This window comes from Astyanax mexicanus, chromosome 6 (genome assembly GCF_023375975.1).
Source record: "Astyanax mexicanus isolate ESR-SI-001 chromosome 6, AstMex3_surface, whole genome shotgun sequence".
Classification (NCBI taxonomy): Eukaryota; Metazoa; Chordata; class Actinopteri; order Characiformes; family Acestrorhamphidae; genus Astyanax; species Astyanax mexicanus.
Genome location: NC_064413.1, coordinates 35933366 through 35954979, shown reverse-complemented (window position 1 = coordinate 35954979; position 21614 = coordinate 35933366). Strand labels below are relative to the sequence as shown.

General features: G+C 36.8%; 1 protein-coding gene across 5 annotated transcripts in view; it reads left to right on the top strand.

Moving 5' to 3' along the window:
- pde1ca (phosphodiesterase 1C, calmodulin-dependent a) overlaps window positions 1–21614 on the top strand; it is a 137445-nt gene that overhangs the window by 96901 nt on the left and 18930 nt on the right. For all 5 annotated transcript variants that reach the window (XM_022673623.2, XM_049480127.1, XM_049480128.1 and 2 more), the window contains 9 exons: window positions 9713–9826; window positions 10320–10502; window positions 12099–12165; window positions 14161–14277; window positions 15179–15319; window positions 17996–18096; window positions 18225–18353; window positions 20078–20179; window positions 20271–20391. In XM_022673623.2, coding sequence (XP_022529344.2) covers window positions 9713–9826; window positions 10320–10502; window positions 12099–12165; window positions 14161–14277; window positions 15179–15319; window positions 17996–18096; window positions 18225–18353; window positions 20078–20179; window positions 20271–20391 — 1075 coding nt within the window. The remainder of the gene's footprint in view (window positions 1–9712; window positions 9827–10319; window positions 10503–12098; window positions 12166–14160; window positions 14278–15178; window positions 15320–17995; window positions 18097–18224; window positions 18354–20077; window positions 20180–20270; window positions 20392–21614) is intronic.

Sequence of the window (21614 nt, the reverse complement as noted above, 5' to 3'; positions counted from 1 at the left end):
GTGTTGTTTCAACACATTGTAAGATGACTTGATGCAAAAACATTGTGGATTTTGACTTGGATGGGTAGAGGAATATTTGTACGGTTGCTTTTATTTGCATGTTTTCTCCTGCACTCTACCATCTTGCATGCACAGTGCAGTGTGGGTGGTCATTATCTTGTCTTTTAGGGAGGAATAAAATGCATCTATAGCTAAAATACAAATAATAGAACACAACACACATCATATCTCTTTCTATCCTTGTTTGCTGCTGTCTTATTATTTCAATGCACCTTTTAAAAGTAATCAAATGTCAATACATTTAAATGAAATACTAAAAATACAAAAATAAATACAGGAATTCGGCTTTAGAAATGATATAATATGATCAGTTATTCTTATATTGACCTGAAACAAGAGCTTACTAGGTTAAAAAAATACTATTTTGATTTCAAGTTGACTTTACCCTCTTTTTTTCTCACATCACATGTGCAGTAGTTCTCACTGCTAAACTTTCGATGCTCCCAAAAAGCAGCAGAGTGTAATAAAGCGGCCTACTTTTGGAAGACTCTGGAGCGCTCCCCACTGTCCTTCCACTGCAGAGGACAAAGAGAGGTCAGGTCTGAAAGCACCGGAGGAGGAAGAGAGAAACGAGGAAGTTAAAGGAAAAGGCTAAACAGCAGGGAGGTAGATGGGAGATATTTAGAAGAAAGAAGGAAGGGGTGGAGTGAGCATGAAAGGACAGATTAAAAGTAACCTTGCAGTTTTGTAGAGGTGAGGGAGAGGAGAGAGAGGTGAGGAAGAGGTAAAGGAAGAGGTAAGGACACTCACACGTCTGTGTCTCTCTCTCTGGAGGCATGCTTTATAATAGCATTTCCTTGTTTTCCGTGTAGAAGCAGGAGTCAGTGAGTGGATCCATTACAGCTTCACCAAACACACTGTATTTCCAACACACACATCCACACATACGTCACCCGTAAACAGTGCTTGAACTCTCTCCTCCATGAGGGTGTGTGATATGGAAATAATATATGAAAGTCACGATATATATGATCATATTGCAGTATTTATTATTGTGATTAATATTTATTGTTGCCTGATCATTGATTAATATGTGGGAATTTGCAAATATTAAACCTATAAATCAATATCAAAGTGAAAGTAAGTGATTTGTTCTTTATTTGTATTTACAGTACTAGCGATGTCATTGTTACCACTTTAAAGCATGCGATTAATGTGGAAACATAAATGTGGTAAACATTTTTTATAGCATTAATAATTTTCTCCATTTTGACCCAAGCAACCTGACAGTTTTCACAGATTTTACCAAGTCTGGTGGTTAACCTGGTCTAATCCTTCTGAACCCAGCTGTTAGCATTGCAGATAACCTAGTGTAAAAGCCTGGTGATGTATGAGCATTTTTAGAGTTTCTATCAGTATTTGGTGATGTAAACACAACACTGCTGCTGCTCAGGTGTTCAGAAGGGAGATTTTTTTTATTAATATTGAATTGAATTTATATTGAATTATTTTTCCCTCTCTCTCTTTCTCTCTCACACTCACTCTCACACAAAGTTTGCTGTTTTTCTTTCTCTGCCTGTTTAATCCACTCTTTTATCTCCTTAAGATGATTACTTAATTTCTCAGATTTTGCATTGATGTTGTTGCTTTTTTTTATTTAACATAATTCACAAAGGACAATGTGTCGGTTATATAAATAACTTACAATAGTTCTTAATTTATATTTAATTATCATTTTTTTAAGTTTTAGTGTTAAGAAGTAAAAAAAAAATAATCGTAATTAATCACAGAAAATTGTGCAATGTTGAAATGAAAGTAGATGATTATAGAATATTAGGGTTATTCGTGTTGGTAAATAAGTAAATACTTATGTATTGTATATTACATTTTTTACTTCAGATTTATAAATATGTTATATATTAGATATCAGAATGGTCATTAACAGAGTTGTTTGAGATATTTAACTCCTTCATAACCTCCTCCCTCAAATATCACTGTGTTCTTCTGCTTTGTGATATATTTAACTGAAATTGGTGATTCAAACAACCAATGATTTAAAAAAAAAAAAATCATGAAAATTATGAGGGGTGCCTAAACTCAGACCACTGTATTTGATTTATGCAGAACTTATGTACACTATTGCATTTGTTTTTTTTATAAAAATGCCTTGCCCTACATACATTTGCCCTGTAATCCATGACAGCTGGATCTGAGGTATAGCTCTCCAACTCTCCAGTGCTTACAGACAGACTGTTTTCTTTAATAGCTTCCAATCTTTGTCAAAAGCCATTTGCAACCGAGCCATTCACAGCGAGTGATGACAGGCCACTGACTGTGCTAGAACACGCCTGGAGACACGTCCTTTAGACGGTTATGAGTTTATATGATGGGACTCCACTTCTACGATTTATTATGCTGTCTAGCTATTGTTTTCAGCTGCAGAAAAAAAAACAGTGAGTTCTTTATTATTTACCAAGCCTTAATGTATGTGTGTAAAATTGAAACACTTGAGAGATGCTGGTGTAACGCTTCTATCTTAACATAATATATGGGACTACTATATTACTAGAGTCATCAGAGCTAGGTTCGGCTACAGGGAGAGAATTGGCAATGACCAGAATTTAGATGAAGAAAAAAAAGGAGTAACATTTATTGTAGCACACAGGGAAAAGATATCAGTAACCACAATAGAAAATGTAAAACCCTTAGTCAGTCAGTAAAATGTATAGTCAGTCAGTTACCCAATGTACAACAAGGTGCAATAAAGTTCAACCCCAAAGTTCAATATCCAACCTCAATGTTCAAACTCAAAGTTTCGGTTCAAAGTTCAATAAATGCTCTTTAATTCCACACGAAGGGAAAAAAGTAGAAAAGATTGGAAAAAAAAGTCTTTGTACGTACTTTGAATAGATCAATGAACAAAAAATGAAAACAAGGCCTTTTTGAATCACTACCCGGGTAGTATGTGAGTGATGTGTATCTTAATTCTTATCTGTAATCCAAGGGAATGCAAACAGGATGCGTCCAAGTCACAGGCTTGCAGGTTGACACGAACACACGCTGGTCACAGTCCTTAGGAAGGTCACAGGCTCGCCGTATCTCTCTCTCTCTCTCTCTGTCTCTTAATTGTGGCAGAAGATGCACAACAAAAAAACCAATCTGCAAGTGGCAGTGTAAGATACCTCATTAGTGCCATGCAGGATTGTTTCACTTCACACCTTAAGCATTAACACTTAGACTCAAATATAATTTCTATAAATATAGAATCTAATGTAAATCAAGTGCTTAAACAACTGTACAATACAGTACCAGTTCAGTTGAATGACAGTGTGTCATTTGTAACTCTAGTCAACACACATAAGACATGTACATTCACAGTTAAACAATTACCATATCAACAGTAAGCCATTAGCAACTTACTATGTGTAAACCACATCATATTACATTCAAAACGTCATTACAATGGCTTTAGGCCTGAAAACGTTGGCCCTATATATGCGTGCCCACGCAGGGTGCACGTGATCAGAAAAAAAAAGGCGCCGCTCTAAACTAACACGGCGGTTTTAAACAATAACAGGTCTCAATATATCTCCAACTGGTTTTTTATTTTAGCTCTACATACAACACACATAACATAAAGTACAAAATTAGACCATCAAGTTTGTTTTACCTCAAGAGTAAAAAGAAGCTAACCAATGTCTAATACACTGGCTTGCATTGTAAAACAGACACTTACCGGAGATTCAATGATTAAACGGTCTAGAGTGGTAATTCAAATGAAAACTTCTTCTTGAATGAGTAAAACAAAGGATTGAATCGAAAAGGAATGGTTAAATGTCAAGATGTTGTTAAATCTTTATCTTTCTATTACTCCTGAAAGCTCTATCTACTACTGGAGAGAAAATGTGCTCATGAAGTCTTCTTCTAAGTGGCGATGCACTCCTTTACATGCGGCACAGCACCCTCTAGTGGACTGGGGGCAAACTGCACCCAATAACCCAGTGCAATTTATGTGGGTTATATCGGTGTTGTGGAGTAATGCTTCTTTACGTTGTACAGCACAATGCAGTGAGACTGCACTTGTCTCGTATTGTGTGGTCAATACGAATGAAAAGCAATCAGGTGCTTCATCAAAGACAAGAACTCCTACACTTTCTGTGAAAAGCTTTGAGTGCTCCATGTAGATCAATACCGAGAAAAGACATCTCTCGCTCCTTCTCGCTCTTTCTCTCTCTCACACACACACACACACTTAAACGCATACACACTTCAGTTGCGTTCCTCAGCGTTTTCAATCAACAGTCTGTGTCAATGCTCACCGCCTTCTTTCTTCAGGCTTTTGCGAGCGCCGGCCTCTGTCTAAAATGATAAGAGTTCTGTGTGCCGAACAAAACCTTCTCACCGGTGACTATCTAATCATTCCCTCACAACTCCGAGAGAGCAGCTGAAGTCTAATCATAACTATCTAACACAGCCTTTCTCTCTCCGTCTCTCTCTTCAGCAGAAAGGTCATACATTGTGTAGTCGTAGCAGAGTCCGCACGCAGCTAAAGACTTTCTCTCTTATCATTCCTGCTCTGGCCGGATTCTGGGAACTACTAATCCTCTAATGGGATGACATTGACTTGCGGAATTGATTGTGTGTTTGTCTGGGAGAGGGAATTCCTCCGGGGCGGCAGGGGGAAGGTGTTTCTTCGCCGCCTCGCCGATTTTGATAACATTGTTCAAAAATGCTGCGTCCTCAACCCCTCGACACAGCGCTTCTGACCTCCTGTTTTTAGCTGAGCACGAGATCTCCATTCACATGCTAACTCACAGCAGCTGAGGTAGACTAAAGAGGTAGAGTAATTAATTGCTTATGCATGGATGGCCTGCGTACAAGTCTACCTTAATCCTGAATTCTTAGCACACTTTCTTAGCGATTCTGTCCAGTCAATGCATATATTATGATAAATCTGAAAATGTCATGTATGAATCCCTTGCACCCTCCACTCCACTCATCTTAAAAACAAACAGTGTCCTACTGCAAAATGCTATTGGAAAGGAAGGTAAAGGTCACCAGGAACAACACATGATTAAAACATTTTCGCTGATACAGGCAGTATTCATTGAGCTATAAATACTGAAGTAGTAATACCTGTGTAACACATTTCAGATATCATATTCAAGGCAAGCTTCAGACATAACAGCAGTATGTGGATGAGCATTGTCCTGCCTTCAAGATACACAAAACAAAAAAAACACTTTACACTATGCCTTGAAGACACTTATGTCATGTCCAGTCACATGGCATAGTCACATGATCTATCCTCAATTGAAACTGTGTGTGATGCCATTTGATAATCAACAACATAACCTCCAACTCTATGTCGAGACTTACATGTTGCACTGCAAATGTATTGCACACTTTCTTCCGGTGTTGCTCAATATATATTGTCCATAGAAGTTTAAATCATCAATTGTTTTGAACAGCATTTTGGTGCAAGAAAGTGTTTTTTTTATGATAATTGTACATTTCATTTTGCATAAACCCAGCCCATCAGCCAAAGACCTCACTAGCTCTAATCAAAGCTGGCAAAACTGTAATATATGCCGAGGACTTGGGGAGAATATGGTGTTGTTGATACTGGAAAGCAGCACATCACCACCAGACTCTGCTAGATATTGGAACACTGTTTGCTGAGCAAACCATGGCTTTTGACTGCGGCTTACATTGTGCCAGAAATCCCCAAAAGGAAATGAGGTTCCCATGCTGGCTTTTTAACGTTTCTTCCTTCCGTTGTTTTTTTTTTTTTTCTTAAAAACGAGCTGGTCTACCTCAGCTCTGGAACTTAACAGGTAGGTGGTTGCTAGGCACAGTTGCTATGGTAGGCCAGAGTGATGCTATAGTACAGTATCTTAGGGGAATGATCAGATGTTTCCAAATGGTTTTGGAGACTAAAAGATTTAGTCAAACGAGATCCTGATTTATGTTATATCTGGTGTGTTGGAGCTTTAACAGTTTATTCAATTAATCTTTCAGACAAAACAGGGTTTTTAGAATACAATGAATAATAAACAATAAAGGACATTTAATTTCAGAGTTCTGACATGCAAAATTGACATGTATTTATTTGGTCTCAGCCAACATATCTTAGTCTCCCCCAGTCTAAACTTCAGTTTGTTCTGGCCAAGTCTAACAGACCTCATCACCCACTGTTGTACTAAATCACAAGTGAGTGGTGTACATTTAAGCTCGACCTGACCTAAGATGATGACTGGTCTCAACTTGTTTGATTAGAATGTTCTAATCTTAAAACAGGTGCCATATGTTTTCATCTTATTAATATGCAAAAGTCAGTCTTTGTGAAACTCACAAATAACCAATTAAATCCACAAAATACTGGTTAAATGTACAATTTTCATTGAAGAGGCCTTTAAGCCTATCTTGGACAAAGTAAAACACAACACCTTTTACCAATGGTTATATATGAAGTCACTCATAAAATAAAACTGGATAACATATTGATCATGCTAAATGTTGATTAAGATAAAACACTGATTTGTTATTTAATCGAAGAAATACAGTATAATATAGGACAAAACTCCTCCCTATTCTTTTAGTGGTACCCCATGTTAATGGTTGAGTGTTATAAGTGTACTTGCATTATTGTTTGCCCATTTGAAGGCTAACATATTTCAATGCATTCATTCCTATGAGAAAAAAAATATTATTGGTTGGAAAACAGTATATCTGACCAAAAGGCTCTAACCAAGCCTGCATCATACAGTTGGACCAAACAGTCTGGAGTTAGAACAGTGTGATCTTGCTATCTTTGTAGGTGTGGAAGAGGTACGTTGCAACATCTGCCAGAAAACTAATAATAATACTAAGGGAAAATAGCCAAATAGACAGTGATAATACTGTTATCCTATATATAGGATATATATATATAGGATAACAGTATTATCACTGTCTATTTGGCACTTTTGGTGATGAAATTGTATTTACCAGTTAAAGGAGGCTGGTGTGTAGTAGACAAGTAGGTATATCGTGGGTATAGAATATACTGAACAGCAGCATTAAAAAACAGTATAAATGCACAAACAGCAATTACATTAAATAGCTGATTCATTGTAACATTTTTTTATATTTTGTAATTTGATTTATGTTTTATAGAATGGCAATGTTGTATTTTAGCTGAATGGACCAGATTTACAATGTGACTTACATTTTCCATAGACTTTACACAAGGTTGCAAGCCTTACAAGACAAACTATATTTTTTTCAACCAAAGAAAAATCTTCAATCAAAAAATACTGCATAGTCCAAGACTAGGTTTAATCATGTACTGGAAACTGGAAACCATTTTTTAAGTTAATCTATGAATAAATGATTTTTAAGAATGTGTGTATCTTTTTATTTTTGAAACTACAGCATGCGTGATCCGTTCCTTTCTTACTATAAAACTAGGAAAGGGTTAAAATCCTTTAGTCTACACAGCCCAGCTCATGCCTTCTCTCTCCAGCTCGTCCCACTACGCACTGCTGGACCTCGCATGGCCTGAGCAGCTGCGGCGGGAATTGGGTCAAACCTGTCTCCCATGTGTGCCTCACACACTCACAAATGCTCTCACACACATACGCTCACATACGCTCACACACACGCACGCGCATGCACACGTTGCTCATCACACAGGTCAACACGTAAGCCCCCTTCTCTTCTGAGGGGCCTTCAACGCTACCATGATCCAAGCCTTCACGTCAGCAAAGACGTTAGCTCCGGGTGGCTGAATGCAGCTCATAAACAAGAGCACAGCCGTCTCAAACACAGCGCTAAAGCATAACACGCACTCCTTCCAACTGCAGAGACCAACCGCTCGTCCAGATACACTCATGTACGGTTGCTCGGTGATGTTTATCTGACGTACTGAAACAAACAAGAAGTGGTGGAGACGTCTCTGGGATAGACATGATATTTAATAATAATAATAATAATAATAATAATAATAATAATAATAATAATAATAATAATAATAAATACGCTGTGTTGTTCTGTTTGCACCCATCACTGTTGTCTGGCAACTTAACAAGGCTATTGTACACATTCTCATCAGAACGATTAAACCACTCTGAGATGCTGAGAGCTTTCTGATGTCATTGGTTTTTGTGAGTAAGGAGAGATTGTTTGTAGGCTAGGCTATATCCAGTGGTGTTTACATTCATGCACATATGGAAGAACATGACATTAATTCATGGCTCGTAAACATTTACAGGAGGCCTGGAGGTACAATGCTTTAGGGCTATTTTTACTCTACACAAGACCAGCGGCAACAAGCCAGAGCTCAGGCTGGTCTCCACTGACCAGGAAATTGTGCACGAGGAGCATTAACGTTCTCCTTGACCTTTTGTTTCCCCTACTGACATTTTGTTTCAAAATGGAAATGGCCTTAATGTCAGGTTTTATATCACCTCTACGTATGACTACAATACAGTCAACGATTTAAGATCAGCCACAGTTTATTTCCAGATTTCATTGACATTCAAGTCAAAGTCCAGTGAGGTAAGCAGGAAACTGAAAAATAATGTAAAATGAACGAATAATGAACTGGTCCCTGGTTAACAACTGGTAGGGCTTTTAAGTACAAAAGGTAAAACTGTACACATTTACAAGCCAGTAGTTGTCAATTGGCAGGGCATTTTTATGAAAAATATATGTATTTTTTTGTCAGGGCTTTTCAGAAAAGAAACCTAAAAAAGGTTAAAAAATAAATAAATAAATAAATAAATAAATAAATAAAAAAACTTTTTTAATAAAACAACTAAGCTTTGAAAATTGCTGTATATATATATATATATATATATATATATATATATATATATATATATATATATATATATAACAAAGAGAGAGAGCAGGAAAAAACTTAAAAATATAAAATAACTAATAACTAAAATATAATGATAATATAAATTAATAACATAAAAAATAATAATAGCTGACAAGGCTATTAAAAAAGTAAAAACAAACAAGCAAACAAAAAACAACAAAAATTGGGTAACACCTTCCAGAGCTTTTTATTAATTTAAAGTAAATTGTTTAAAAAAAAAGGGAAAATAATATAAACAGTAAAAATAAAAGGGCTGTTTATGAAACATGTTATTGGTGAACAACTGCCAGGGCTATTGAGAAAAAAAATATGAAATACTTCAAAATACAGTAAGTCTGTGTAAAAACAAAAAAGGCATTTTAGGGTAAAGGTCATTGGTTGACAACTTCCAGGGATTTTGAGAGAGAAATGAGCTAAATACTGGGCATTTTAGCAACAAGTGATTGGATAAACAGTACATTAAGTTTGCAAAATTTATGCAATATATTTACAGTTTACAAGCTTATGTCTGTGTGAAAGCACTGCTGTTCGTACACTTTCTACCACAGTTTTAAAACACCGTTACCCATTCCAATTGCTATTATAATGTCTAGAAAAAGATTCTTAATAAAGTAAGACAAATAGACCTTTGTAAGTCTTAAAAGTGCAGGCCTTTCCTTTGGAGAAATTACAAATTAAGCCTATTAATGTCTAATGAAGAGGTCTGGTACAGGAAAAGATCTGGACTGACAGTGTTGAGCTTTATATGACAAAAAAAAAGCAGGCTAAAACATTTGACTGGTGGTGTAAACTATGCCTGTTTTACCCCTTCCACTGATGTGCCGTTCTTGTGTTTGATCTCAGGTTACGATGTCTCGTGAAACAGCTGGAACGTGGCGAGGCCTCTGTGGTGGACCTGAAGAAGAACCTGGAGTATGCAGCTTCTGTACTGGAGTCAGTGTACATCGAGGAGACACGGTAACGTCAATATGCTGCTACAATAATGGCTTAAACTGAATGATCTCAAAAGGTTTTCATCTGGAACGAATGCGTCAACTGAAGAGTTAGTTATCAGCCCAGTGTCTCGGTCTGCTGTACTGTGTGAGTGTACTCAGATTTGGCCTTGTGCCAGACGCATAGGGGCAATCGTAAATGTTATTGAGCTCTCTAAACAAACCCACTGGCCAGCCGCGCTGTAAGCCTCAGTGTTATGAGATTGAGGAGAGACAAGCGAATGACTGCATGTGTTCAGTGTCCTAATCTGACCACACATCTCTTGTTGTTTTCTCGATGCGTCTGTGCCACTTGTGTGATCTCCTGTGCTTGGAGCCATCTTGTCTTGAACTGCCTCGGATGTGATTTAGAGTGACGTGAGTTGTTTGGTCACTCCCTGCGGACACTGATCACCCCCTCTCCTCTGTGTCTATATGTGTGCATGCGTGCGTGTGTGTGTGTGTGTGTCTTCCCGCAGGCGACTGGTGGACACGGAGGATGAGCTCAGTGACATCCAGTCAGACTCGGTGCCCTCGGAGGTGCGGGACTGGCTGGCCTCCACCTTCACGCGGCAGATGGGGCTGATGCTGAGACGGTCGGAGGAGAAGCCACGTTTCCGCAGCATAGTTCACGCTGTGCAGGCTGGGATATTTGTGGAGAGGTGTGTGATAAATAAATATACCTTCAGGATTGGAGGATGTTTGCTGTGGTTTTTGTGTAGACCCATTTAGAGAGAATAAAGAATAGGTGTCTAGTGGCAATGCTGGATTATTTAAGAAGCCTTCCTTCCGTTATTTATTTACCGATTGGTATTCACAGGAGCACCCTTCCATCTGCAGCCAGAGTTTTCTTTTTTTTTAAACTGTTAAACGCAGCAACTGCCCCTTTTCCTCTTCCTCTCTTTCTTATACAGGTGAAATTGGGTGTTTATCATGTCAAAATTGGGCTTCTAGTGATTTATTTAAACTGTTCTCTTTCTGAGAATGAGAATACAACATACATCTTTAATATGAAAAAAAAAACATGAAACAATTGGTCCACTATATTTTAATTTTTTAATTTCTTTTGAAGTCAAAATGATACAGCACCAGTCTGTATACATTTTGGACACATCTTAATTTTTGCTTTGTAGATTAATAGTAAAGTCATCCAATCTATGAAGAAAAAGAATGAGTTAGTAAACAAAAACATGCTAAACAAACCAGACTCTTCAAAGTAAGCACCTCTTTGCACATCTTGACGTTTTCTCACTCGGCTTTATGAGGTAGAGTCGCCTGAATGGTTTTTATGTAACAGCTGTTCTGAGCCTGTCAAGAGTTAATTACATGAATTTATTGTTCTATTAATGTGTTTGAGAGCCTCAGTTATAAAAGTTGTGAAGAGGTAGAGCTGATATTACACTGAATAGCCCTATTTGAGTAATATTCTAATGTATATTATTGCAAAAACAACTTAAATAAGTAAATAAAATGGTTTAAGAAATGAAGATCCGAAAATTAAGAGACCATCCAACATTATGAATTTTTCTGGTTTTACTATTCAAAATTGACACTTCTATGAACCATTGACAGCTTTTCTGTCAAAGTTCACTAAATAAATTTCTATTTAAATCATTTATTTGCAGATATTGTTGAAATAATTATTTGCAGATATTGTTGAAATTATTTTAGCTGTCATGTCAAAGTCTAGGTACATTAAAAGGCTCAGCTTAAAACGGTTTCTTTCAGCATTCACAGTGTGGATCATTCACAGCCATGTTGAAAACGTTTCATTTTTTGTAAAATAACTTAAATTATTAATGTCACGATTTGTTCTGAGTTTGTTTATGCCTCTTCCTTTTTAAACCCAACATCTCACAAGTTTACCACAGGTAGTATTTGGTTCTTTGCGCAGTTTATGTGATTAGCAGCCTTGCAGGCATTGAGAATGCACAGTGCAGCCACATCAAAGCACATCACAAAAGCAGCAGAAGGAAACCTACTTTAAAGTGTTTTTTATATAGAAACTACTGCATTGCAAAGTGTGATTTATTGAACTTTTAGACCCATTGATGGAGGCTTGATGTAGAAAAACCAATAACGCCCTGGTGTGATGATTTCCATGCCGGTAGCAGCCCTGTGTGCTGCTAGCTTTTTAAATGGTAATTTCTTCAGTAGCCTCGACCAAAATAGTAGATTTTTCAGCTTTTTCTCTACTCCCATCTCTCTCTACGTGCGCACAGCCATTCTGACTGGAGTGTGTTATCTTTCTCTGACAGGATGTACCGCCGGACGTCCAACATGGTCGGATTAAGCTATCCACCCAGCGTGATAACGGTGCTAAAGGTACTAGTGAGTTTGGGCCGCAGGCTGACTGACGGGGTGTCAGAGAGCAGGAATTGGCCTGTGTTCACCTTTATAACCAGCACAGTGCATGAGCTCTAGATCCTCTTCCCATATAACCGCTAGATCACTTTATGTGTAGTTGCAATTACTGTAGGTTTCACAAGAGTTTCATGAGCCCTAACATTGAACCCTGGTTTCAGTATTAGAAACAATACCTGATTATTATACTTAGGTATCATCTTCAAGTTAAGGACTGAGTAGTAAGTGGTCATCCTCTAGTTCTTCATCAGTGATCACAGGACATTGCTTAAAGGACGTTGCTTACAGGACACTTTTGATAGACTATTCTTACTCCAACAGGTGTTTAAAACTCCAGCAGCACTGTTGTGTCTGACCCGCTCATTTCAGCACAATACACACAATCAAACCCCCCAATGTGCTAGTGTCACTGCAGTGCTCAGAATGACCCACATCACAAATAATAGTGTTTTTTGGGTTCCTGACCATTGAAGAAAAAGGTAAAAGGAGGATAATAATGATACAGGCTGTAGAATAGTCATAAAGTTATGCTTGATGGGTATATACTGTAGCTTTTGTGCCCTGAAAACGAACCTGTTTGATCGACCAGTTTGCGCAGAATTGACCTTTCCCTTCAATACTTGGGTTATATGAATCATGCAAAGAAATGTCCATGTATATCATAAATAAATCAAATTGACATTATAACTTACACTATCCAGTATCTATTCTACATAGCTCTCGTTTACAGCTAGAGCTTAATGACTATGCCCACCCGCTACGCTAGCTTCCGTGGAAAGAGCCCTGTAGCACATTCTGACATCATATTTAGATCAATACAGCATTATCTGCATCTGCCAGGGTCATTTATTTAAAGTTCCAGTGCTCTGAGCCACAGCGCTGATCTTGGCAACTGAAACCACATTACCAGCTTTGCAAGAGTGAGGCAATCCGATTGGATATGACTGTTTTAGCCAGTGATGTCCCACTGCTTGCTCTGGGCTCTGAGTAGTGGATCTAATTCTCTGGGCATCAGCAAGAGGGCTGTGGTGCTGCCGTAAGTCTGGCCCCCATTTTCAGAGACCCCAGGGGCCCTACAGACCTCCTCACTGACAGAGACCGAGCGCAGGAGAAAACTTCCAATTTTAAAATTTAAATCTTTAATGCTCCATATTTCAGATGTTCACTGGGCCAGCCCTGTCAGAAGTATACAGAACTTTATTTCAGAGCCAGGGAAAAAAAAAGAGAAAAAGAGAGAGAGAAATAGTTCAATAAATTAGCCACAGGCATGGGTGGTGTAGCTCTGCTCTACTACATTATTACTGGAGTCCAGCAGCTCCTACAGGGCTGTCATTGAATGCATTCAGTCAGGGCTATTCTGCTTCCTCTCTCTCTCTTTCTCTTTCTCCCCATCCTACTTCTCATCTTGACTGTGTGTAAAGATACACATTTCACCTTAATATATATATATATATATATATATATATATATATATATATATATATATATATATATATATATACATATATACATATTTAGTCGCTGCTGTAGCAAAATCTCTGAATCCTTTATGTGAAATTGTAGCCGTTCTTAACTTTTATGTGCATTTCTATTTCACAGTTTTATTCCAAACCATTTTGGAGCACTTTTATTGGTGCATTTCTCTTTGAAATGTTCACCCAATAAAAATAACACTCACCCATCTGATCCCATGTGATATAACAAAACAAAATAAATTCAAATTGAATTTAATGTTCAAAAATATTAAGGAAGCAAGCAGTGGGACATCACTGGTTTCAAAGCAGCAGCAATAATATATTAAATTATATTATATTATTCACTAAATTAACTGGTTGCCCTTTATATATAAAAACATTTATTTACGTTACATATACTGTAGACTAGAGCATCTAAAATGTTTAAGTGATTTAATTTGCACCTTCTAATAAGACTCTAATTATGCTCTTCTTATTTCAGCATGTGGATACGTGGTCATTCGATGTGTTCGCGCTGAATGAAGCAAGTGGAGATCATGCACTGAAATTCATATTTTATGAACTTCTCACCAGATATGACTTAATTAATCGCTTCAAGGTAACTTTACCTCTTTTTACTGTATTTCAAATGTACTGTAATATCAAAATCTGATAGTTATGGGTGATTAAATATCATTTAAACAACATTAGCTTGTCTGTCACATTAAACTGTATAATGTATGAGGAACTAAATATTGCTATATAAAAATATGATGGACATATCTGTGCTCTATTAACATGTTGTTGTCACACAATAAGGCTGTCAATTCTCTTTTTATTTCAAATAAATTTGGTACATTTCTATTGGTCCTAAGCCTGTCACTTTTTTTGGGATGATATAATAAACAATATTATTGTCATTTTAATATCATTTTATACCACAGATATAATGGTAATACAACAACATAGTAATGCAATTACTAGTTTTTAAAGAGCAGTAAAATGTTAATTGTTAATTAAAACAATGGCATTGGAAATGTATTAATATCATAAAAACAGTGTTTTTAAACAGTGTTAACCAGCGCATTCACATTAATGGGCTATTAATCAAGGTTATGTCTATATATTGTACAATAAGTACATTGATAATGTAATTATGATGAAAGGCCTTATTGGCGCACTTTTCATAATCATAATATTTTTTGGATATAAGAAACAACTTTCAGATTCAAATGATGTTATAGTGTGAAAATGGTAATGAAAGGTTTGTGAATAACAGCAGTGATTTTAAATTTATTATTTTAGATTAATAAGATAAACATGCTTTTCCTTGTTCTTTAAAATTGCCCAGTTTGGAGATATCAGTTTTTGAGAGGACAGCAGTGATAAATTCAGTCCAAGCCTCAGGCTTGCCTGTAAATTTTGGCAGTAATTCTTATCACAGTTTTCCTTGACACACAGAACTGCTGAGTGATTTACTGACATAATTTCTGATTTCTGTGCTGCTTGAATCTCCACAGATCCCCATCTCTGCACTGGTATCCTTTGTGGAGGCTCTGGAAGTGGGATACTCCAAACACAAAAACCCCTACCATAACCTTATTCACGCAGCGGACGTCACTCAGACCGTACACTACCTTCTGCTGAAGAGCGGCATGGTGGTGAGTACAGCTGAGGGCTGTGACAGACTACTGTCACCTGTAGAATTGCAGGCTGAAGGGTTTTGTTCACACCTCTGTAATGCACTGACCACCCGGGAGAAAGACGGACGCTGAATATAGGTGCTCAGAGGGCAGCAGAAGTTATTTTTTGTCAAATTAATTTGATTTAATTCATAAAAAAATAGATAATTCAGCTTTTGTCAAGAAATTATGCTTAAATCAAGTAAATCAAAAATCCAGTGGCATGAGATACTTTCAGATAAAATAGAAAAAATATCTTAAAACCTTGCTAGAAACCATTTAAAACTTACTCTTTTTAAAATACAATGTCACTCTTTGTTGTATATAAATGCTGCATGTATAAATGTTCTTATACCCCCCATTGCCTGCATTAGCCAATAAAAGAAATATACAGAAAAACAAGAAAATCGGGAAAAGCCCCCAGACAGAGGTGAATTAGAATTCTTGGACACGGGCCCACCTCAGTTGGGACCACCCACTGCAAAGCCATGGAGGGAGCATCACAATTAGCCAATCAGAGGCGAGACATTTGCTGGTTATAAATATTCATGACTAAGAGAGCCGAAATCCTGTCTTTCCTCCCCGCCCACCAAACTAAAACATTAAATTAAAGCATTAATTCACACTAGAGGGACCACCACAAAATAGATATATATGTAAAGACAATGAAATAAGGCCTTTCAAACATGTCAAATATGTATGCAAGAACTGGAATAACTATTGTTACAAAATAACTCAGTGTTTTAGGAGGAAAAACATGCCTAAAGCACCTCCCCTTTTCAATTTCAATACTTCCATACCGACCATGATGGTCAGTGATGGTTTGGAGAGGTATGTCATCTGCTGGTGTTGATCCACTGTTTTATATCTAGTCTAAAGTCAGTAGTGTTTTTCTGGAAAATCTCACAGCACTTCATGTTTCCCTCTGCTGACTTTTATGGAAATGTGGATTTTATTTTCCAGCAGGACTTGGCACACTGCCCACACTGCTAAAAGTACCAGTTGGTCTTATATAATATTTACATTTTCTGATATACTGATTATTATTACTTAAATTTATTGGATAACTAGAATTTTAGAAATAGAAAGTTTTGCTATATTAAAAAGTATTGTATTATTCTCCCACACATAGATAAACATCATGTAGTATTTGTATATGTAAGTAAATATCATCATGTATTCTCTTAAAGCTTGTTTACTTTTACCCACATACCTTATGTTGATGCCTTTAAATCTCTAAAAGATTCTTCTCCACTCACACATCCCATTTACACAAATGGTTATTGAAAGATCCATTTATTTAAAAGCTCCTCCAGGGAAGCCGAAGTGGTTCTTTTGTGGCATCCCTCCAAATAGCCTTTTTTCTGTCCTTGTAATTTACATTTAAGAGTGTACAGTGCGCGTGTTTGTGTGAAGGTGAAGCTCCTGCGGTTTTTCATTAGGGCTGACAGCACAGACACAGTTGAATATATGGGATGTGGAGGGTCCAGTGTGAGCACTTCACTCCTACCTCATCTCACTGCTCAGACGCCTATCGATTTGGAGTTAATCTCCTCCTGACTCCACTCAAATCAGGCCTGACACTGCTTGAGTCATCCTCATTAACCCCCTCACTGATGTGTGTTGCCATCATGTGGGCATCCTCATGAATGATAGCGATGCGCTGAGTATGTGTCACTGGTTCAGGAGTTCATATGTCAAAAACACATTTACGTACAGTGTTTTATACATGCTGATTGTATGCAAATTAACAATTAAGCCCCTGTAATGAATATATAATGAGTATATCAACCATACTATTGTAATTTATTTTAAGTGCCTTCATGAAAAGAGAAATATAAGTCTACATTAAGCACATTTCAGCTTTTAATGTAAAAATAATTGCCCAAATTAAACAATTAAACAAAATTAAAAAATAAAAATAAATTAAATAATCGAAATTCAAAAATTTCTAATATTTGATGTATGACATTTTGTTTTAAATTAAATTACTTACTATTAAATAATTTCTATACATTTATATAAAATGTTCTGCAGCTATAATGAAAGAGTAGTAATGGATGCAATGGTAGTAACAGCTTATTGCTGATTTAAAAATGTGCTGTTCAATATCCTTTCATCAGTTTTGAACTATAAAAGAAAATGCAAAATAACCCTTTAACTTCCTCACTAATAAAAAAAAATGCAGGGCAAATTTTTTCTCCATATATTTAAGCATTTTAGAGAAATAATTGTAACAATCAGTGATTTAACAACTCCACATTTTTTTAAATATACGTCGAAAAATTAAGTTTTACAAAGTTACATAATTCTGTTCGTCAAAACCTCTGACACTATAATATACTGTAAATTATATGTTTACCACAAAAAAATCCCTTAAAAACAAACATCTGTGTTTTGAGATGGCACAATCAGGTTGAATTAGTTGCAGCATCTTTTTAATAACACAATCACTGAAATATGCTCTGCCAATCAGTTGAGCAGAAATTAAAGGGTTAAAAAAAGACAAAAGCTACGAACAGAAAGCAGTAGAAAGCAAAACTCAGTCCAACTTCCGTGTTCATTTTTTAATGACTTTAGGGGCTTTATTTGCTTCTACAGATGTATTTTTTAGCTTCACGCTCAGCCTGAACTACTGTGCTTCTTTTCTCACAGCACTGGCTGACAGAGTTGGAAATCTTCGCTATGATATTTGCTGCAGCAGTACATGATTATGAACACACTGGGACCACTAACAACTTCCACATACAAACCAGGTAACAATTACTATTAAGCTTTTGGTTAAAATAAGTTGCTAATCCTAACAAAACTCTGTACAGAACTCTGTAACAAAACTCTGTAACAAAACTCTGTAACTCCTATATTATCCCTTATATTTCACCAGGTCAGACGCAGCTATATTGTATAATGACCGTGCAGTGCAGGAGAACCACCACGTAAGTGCTGCTTATCGGCTGCTGCAAGACGATGATGAGATGAACATCCTCTATAACTTATCAAAGGATGACTGGAGGTGAGAGAAGACTCTTTCGGACAGTTGGCCTGTCCAGATTGATTCTTATGTAGCAATTTAAATCAAATCTTTTGCAGTAAAATGTTATATATGGTTGACAGAATGTTTGGGAAAAATATTGTTTCGAACCAAATTAGTCTAAAACTTGTCAAATCTAAAAGATGTCAAATTCGAATCCTGTCCCAAATCCGGTTTCCTTATTTTATACAGTTTCAAAACATTTAAAATCTGTGAAGACAGTGAAAACTGCTGGTCTGAGATCAGAATGTTTTGTCCCCAAATATTTCTAAATGAGAGTTGAACAATCTGATCTATTAAAAGTATGCACATCCGCTACATTGTTTTATTATTTATTGCTCATAATTTGTCAAACCATTAGCATTTGTGAAATGGAAGGATCTGGAAAAAGACCTATGTCTGTCTGAACTACATTTTGAATTTCAAGTTAAGTGCCTGATTGCCAGCAGATGTCACTGGTCACTGTAGTGGACGGTGATTCAAATATCTCACAAGATCTAGTCTTTTTCCAAAACATTTGCATTTGATTTGATCTCCAAAAAAGCCCCACTTTTGCCATCAATATTAAAACTGTCATGGTTATAGAGAGGATAGACAAACAAGAAACATAAAACAAGTTAGACAAACTGACAGAGCTGAGGAGTAACTACACAAACTGATGGTGGCGACGACAAAGACGAAAACAAGGAACTGTCATGGAGTACAAACAACAGCAAACAAAGAACGCTAAAACAAAGGGGCTTCTTACAATCTGAAACAGACAAGGAACACCTGGGGACAGTAACAAGAGGGCTGGGTAGCAAATTAGATACAGGCGTGAACACTATTGAATAGGTGTGGCTGGGTGGAGACAGAAACAAAACAGAGCCATGTGTTAAAGAGAACATGGTAAAGTAAACAAACAGAACAATGATAAACACAGTGATATGCCAGGAAAAGAAAAAAAAAAGGCAAAAACATGACAAAAACATAATGTTGAGTTTACAGTGTAAAATATTACTCTGTCCAGCTGTTGTAAATAAACAGATTAGCCAGGTTTAAAGTCAATTTGATTTCCATGCTTATGATAGTATTAATAAAAAAATGGCATCGTCAACAAAGGGGTGTAAGAAAATATCAATTAATTAAAGTATCACAATTTTATGTTTTGCTATAGTATATCAATTCACAAAAACAAAAGTATAGATTTTGAATTATTAGTTTTCTTGTAAAGGTTGGTTTCAGACAGTGATTAAATTTTGCGTTAGACCTCACTGTTCTGATTGGCTAAAAGGTTAACTTTTACTAAACTTTATACAAATAAGATTCAATAACAATACACACTAACAATCACCTTGCTTACATTATTACAACATATATAGCAAAGTATTGAATCATAACCTTTGTATCGTGATGTGATGTAATGCATAGCCTGATTCTTGCCAGTACAGAGCCTCAACCAGTCTGTCCTAACAGTTTGATGTGTGTCAGACATATAGAAAAAAAAAATATATATATCATTTTGAGATAAATATGCTTTGAGAAATCTGGTATTATGACCTAGACTGAGTCACGATTTCTGTTGAGTTAAATAGTTAAATAATTTCTGCCAACATTCTGCTATTGCTATGAAATAATACATTTGTAGGAGGAATACAATGTGTGATGAATTATGTAAGCAGTGACACATTGACTACAGGCCACTCTTTCACTCTTTCTGCCTCCAGAGAGCTGCGGACACTGGTGGTTGAGATGGTTTTGGCTACAGATATGTCCTGTCATTTCCAGCAGATTAAAGCCATGAAGAACTTCCTGCAGCAACCAGAAGCGTGAGTGTGTTAGAAACGTCAATACTTAGAAACTTCAAAATATTGTGTGGAATGCTCTGAGGAGCTCATTTATTCTGCCTGTCCTTTGTAGGATTGACAAACCGAAGGCCTTATCCCTGTTGCTGCACACTGCGGACATCAGCCATCCGGCCAAAAGATGGGATCTGCACCACCACTGGACCACCTCTCTGTTGGAGGAGTTTTTTAGGCAGGTCAGTGTCCTTTTGGCCATTTTCCATCCTTTATCGCACACTACTGTTCATAATCAGATTACTGTAGGTAGGTAGGTATGTATGTATGTATGTATGTATGGATGGATGGATGGATGGATGGATGGATGGATGGATGGATGGATGGATGGATGGATGGATGGATGGATGGATGGATGGATGGATGGATGGATGGATGGATGGATGGATGGATGGATGGATGGATGGATGGATGGATGGATACTTTATTTATCCCGAAGAAAATGTAGGTATCCAGCAGCAACAACACAATACAATAAGAAACATACTCAGACAAATCAAAACACAGAAGAATAGAAAATATATAAGGCTATAAAAAAAAAAACATAACTATACAAGGTAAGGATCTATCTGTAGGGTCTATCTGAATCTATCTGGATATTTATAAATAATATTTCTCAGTCCATGTATACTCCTAACTGGAGTATTCTCAGGGCATTTTCACACCAGCACTATTTGGTTTGGTTTTAACAGATTCTGGTTTGTTTGCACCCTTAATGCGGTTCGATTCAGCAGGTGTGAAAACAGTAATCGCACTCGGGTGCAGATCAGAACAACCTGACTGAAACCTGCTTGGGCAGGTGGTCTCGGTCTGGTCTCAAATGAATTCCAGAGCAGTTCGCTTGTGATGTGAATGTGATCTGGTCTCGATCAGTTTCACACTGAATTCCGTATATGCAACGTTAAAGCCGATTCACACTGCACAGATATACGTGCTGGAACTCAGAGTCTTGTTGCTCCTGCGCAAGACAGCTCTGACCAATCAGAGGACACAGCATGCTTGTGTGGTTTATTAGTGCACATTTTGGTGTGTTTAGGTTTGTGCCTGTGTGAAACCAAACCAAACCAAACAGAGGGAGAGTAAACAAACTCATCAACTAATCCGAATCAAAGAAACAAACTCCAGGTATAAAAAACACCCTCAGATTCTCATCTCTGCATGTCTAAAAATGTACCATGATACTATAAAAAAACAAACAGCACATATGAGATGTGTTAAAATAGGATGGAGCAGGAATTTTGGGTTTTACAGGATGTTTGTTGTATCTTATCTTGTGTAAATGTTTTAGCTGGTTGCAATGCAAAATCTGATTATTACCTGACTCATATAAACTGATTACCTATGTTCATGTAAATGCATTGACTGGATTACTGACAAGTAACTTTCTGACATAATCATGAATAAA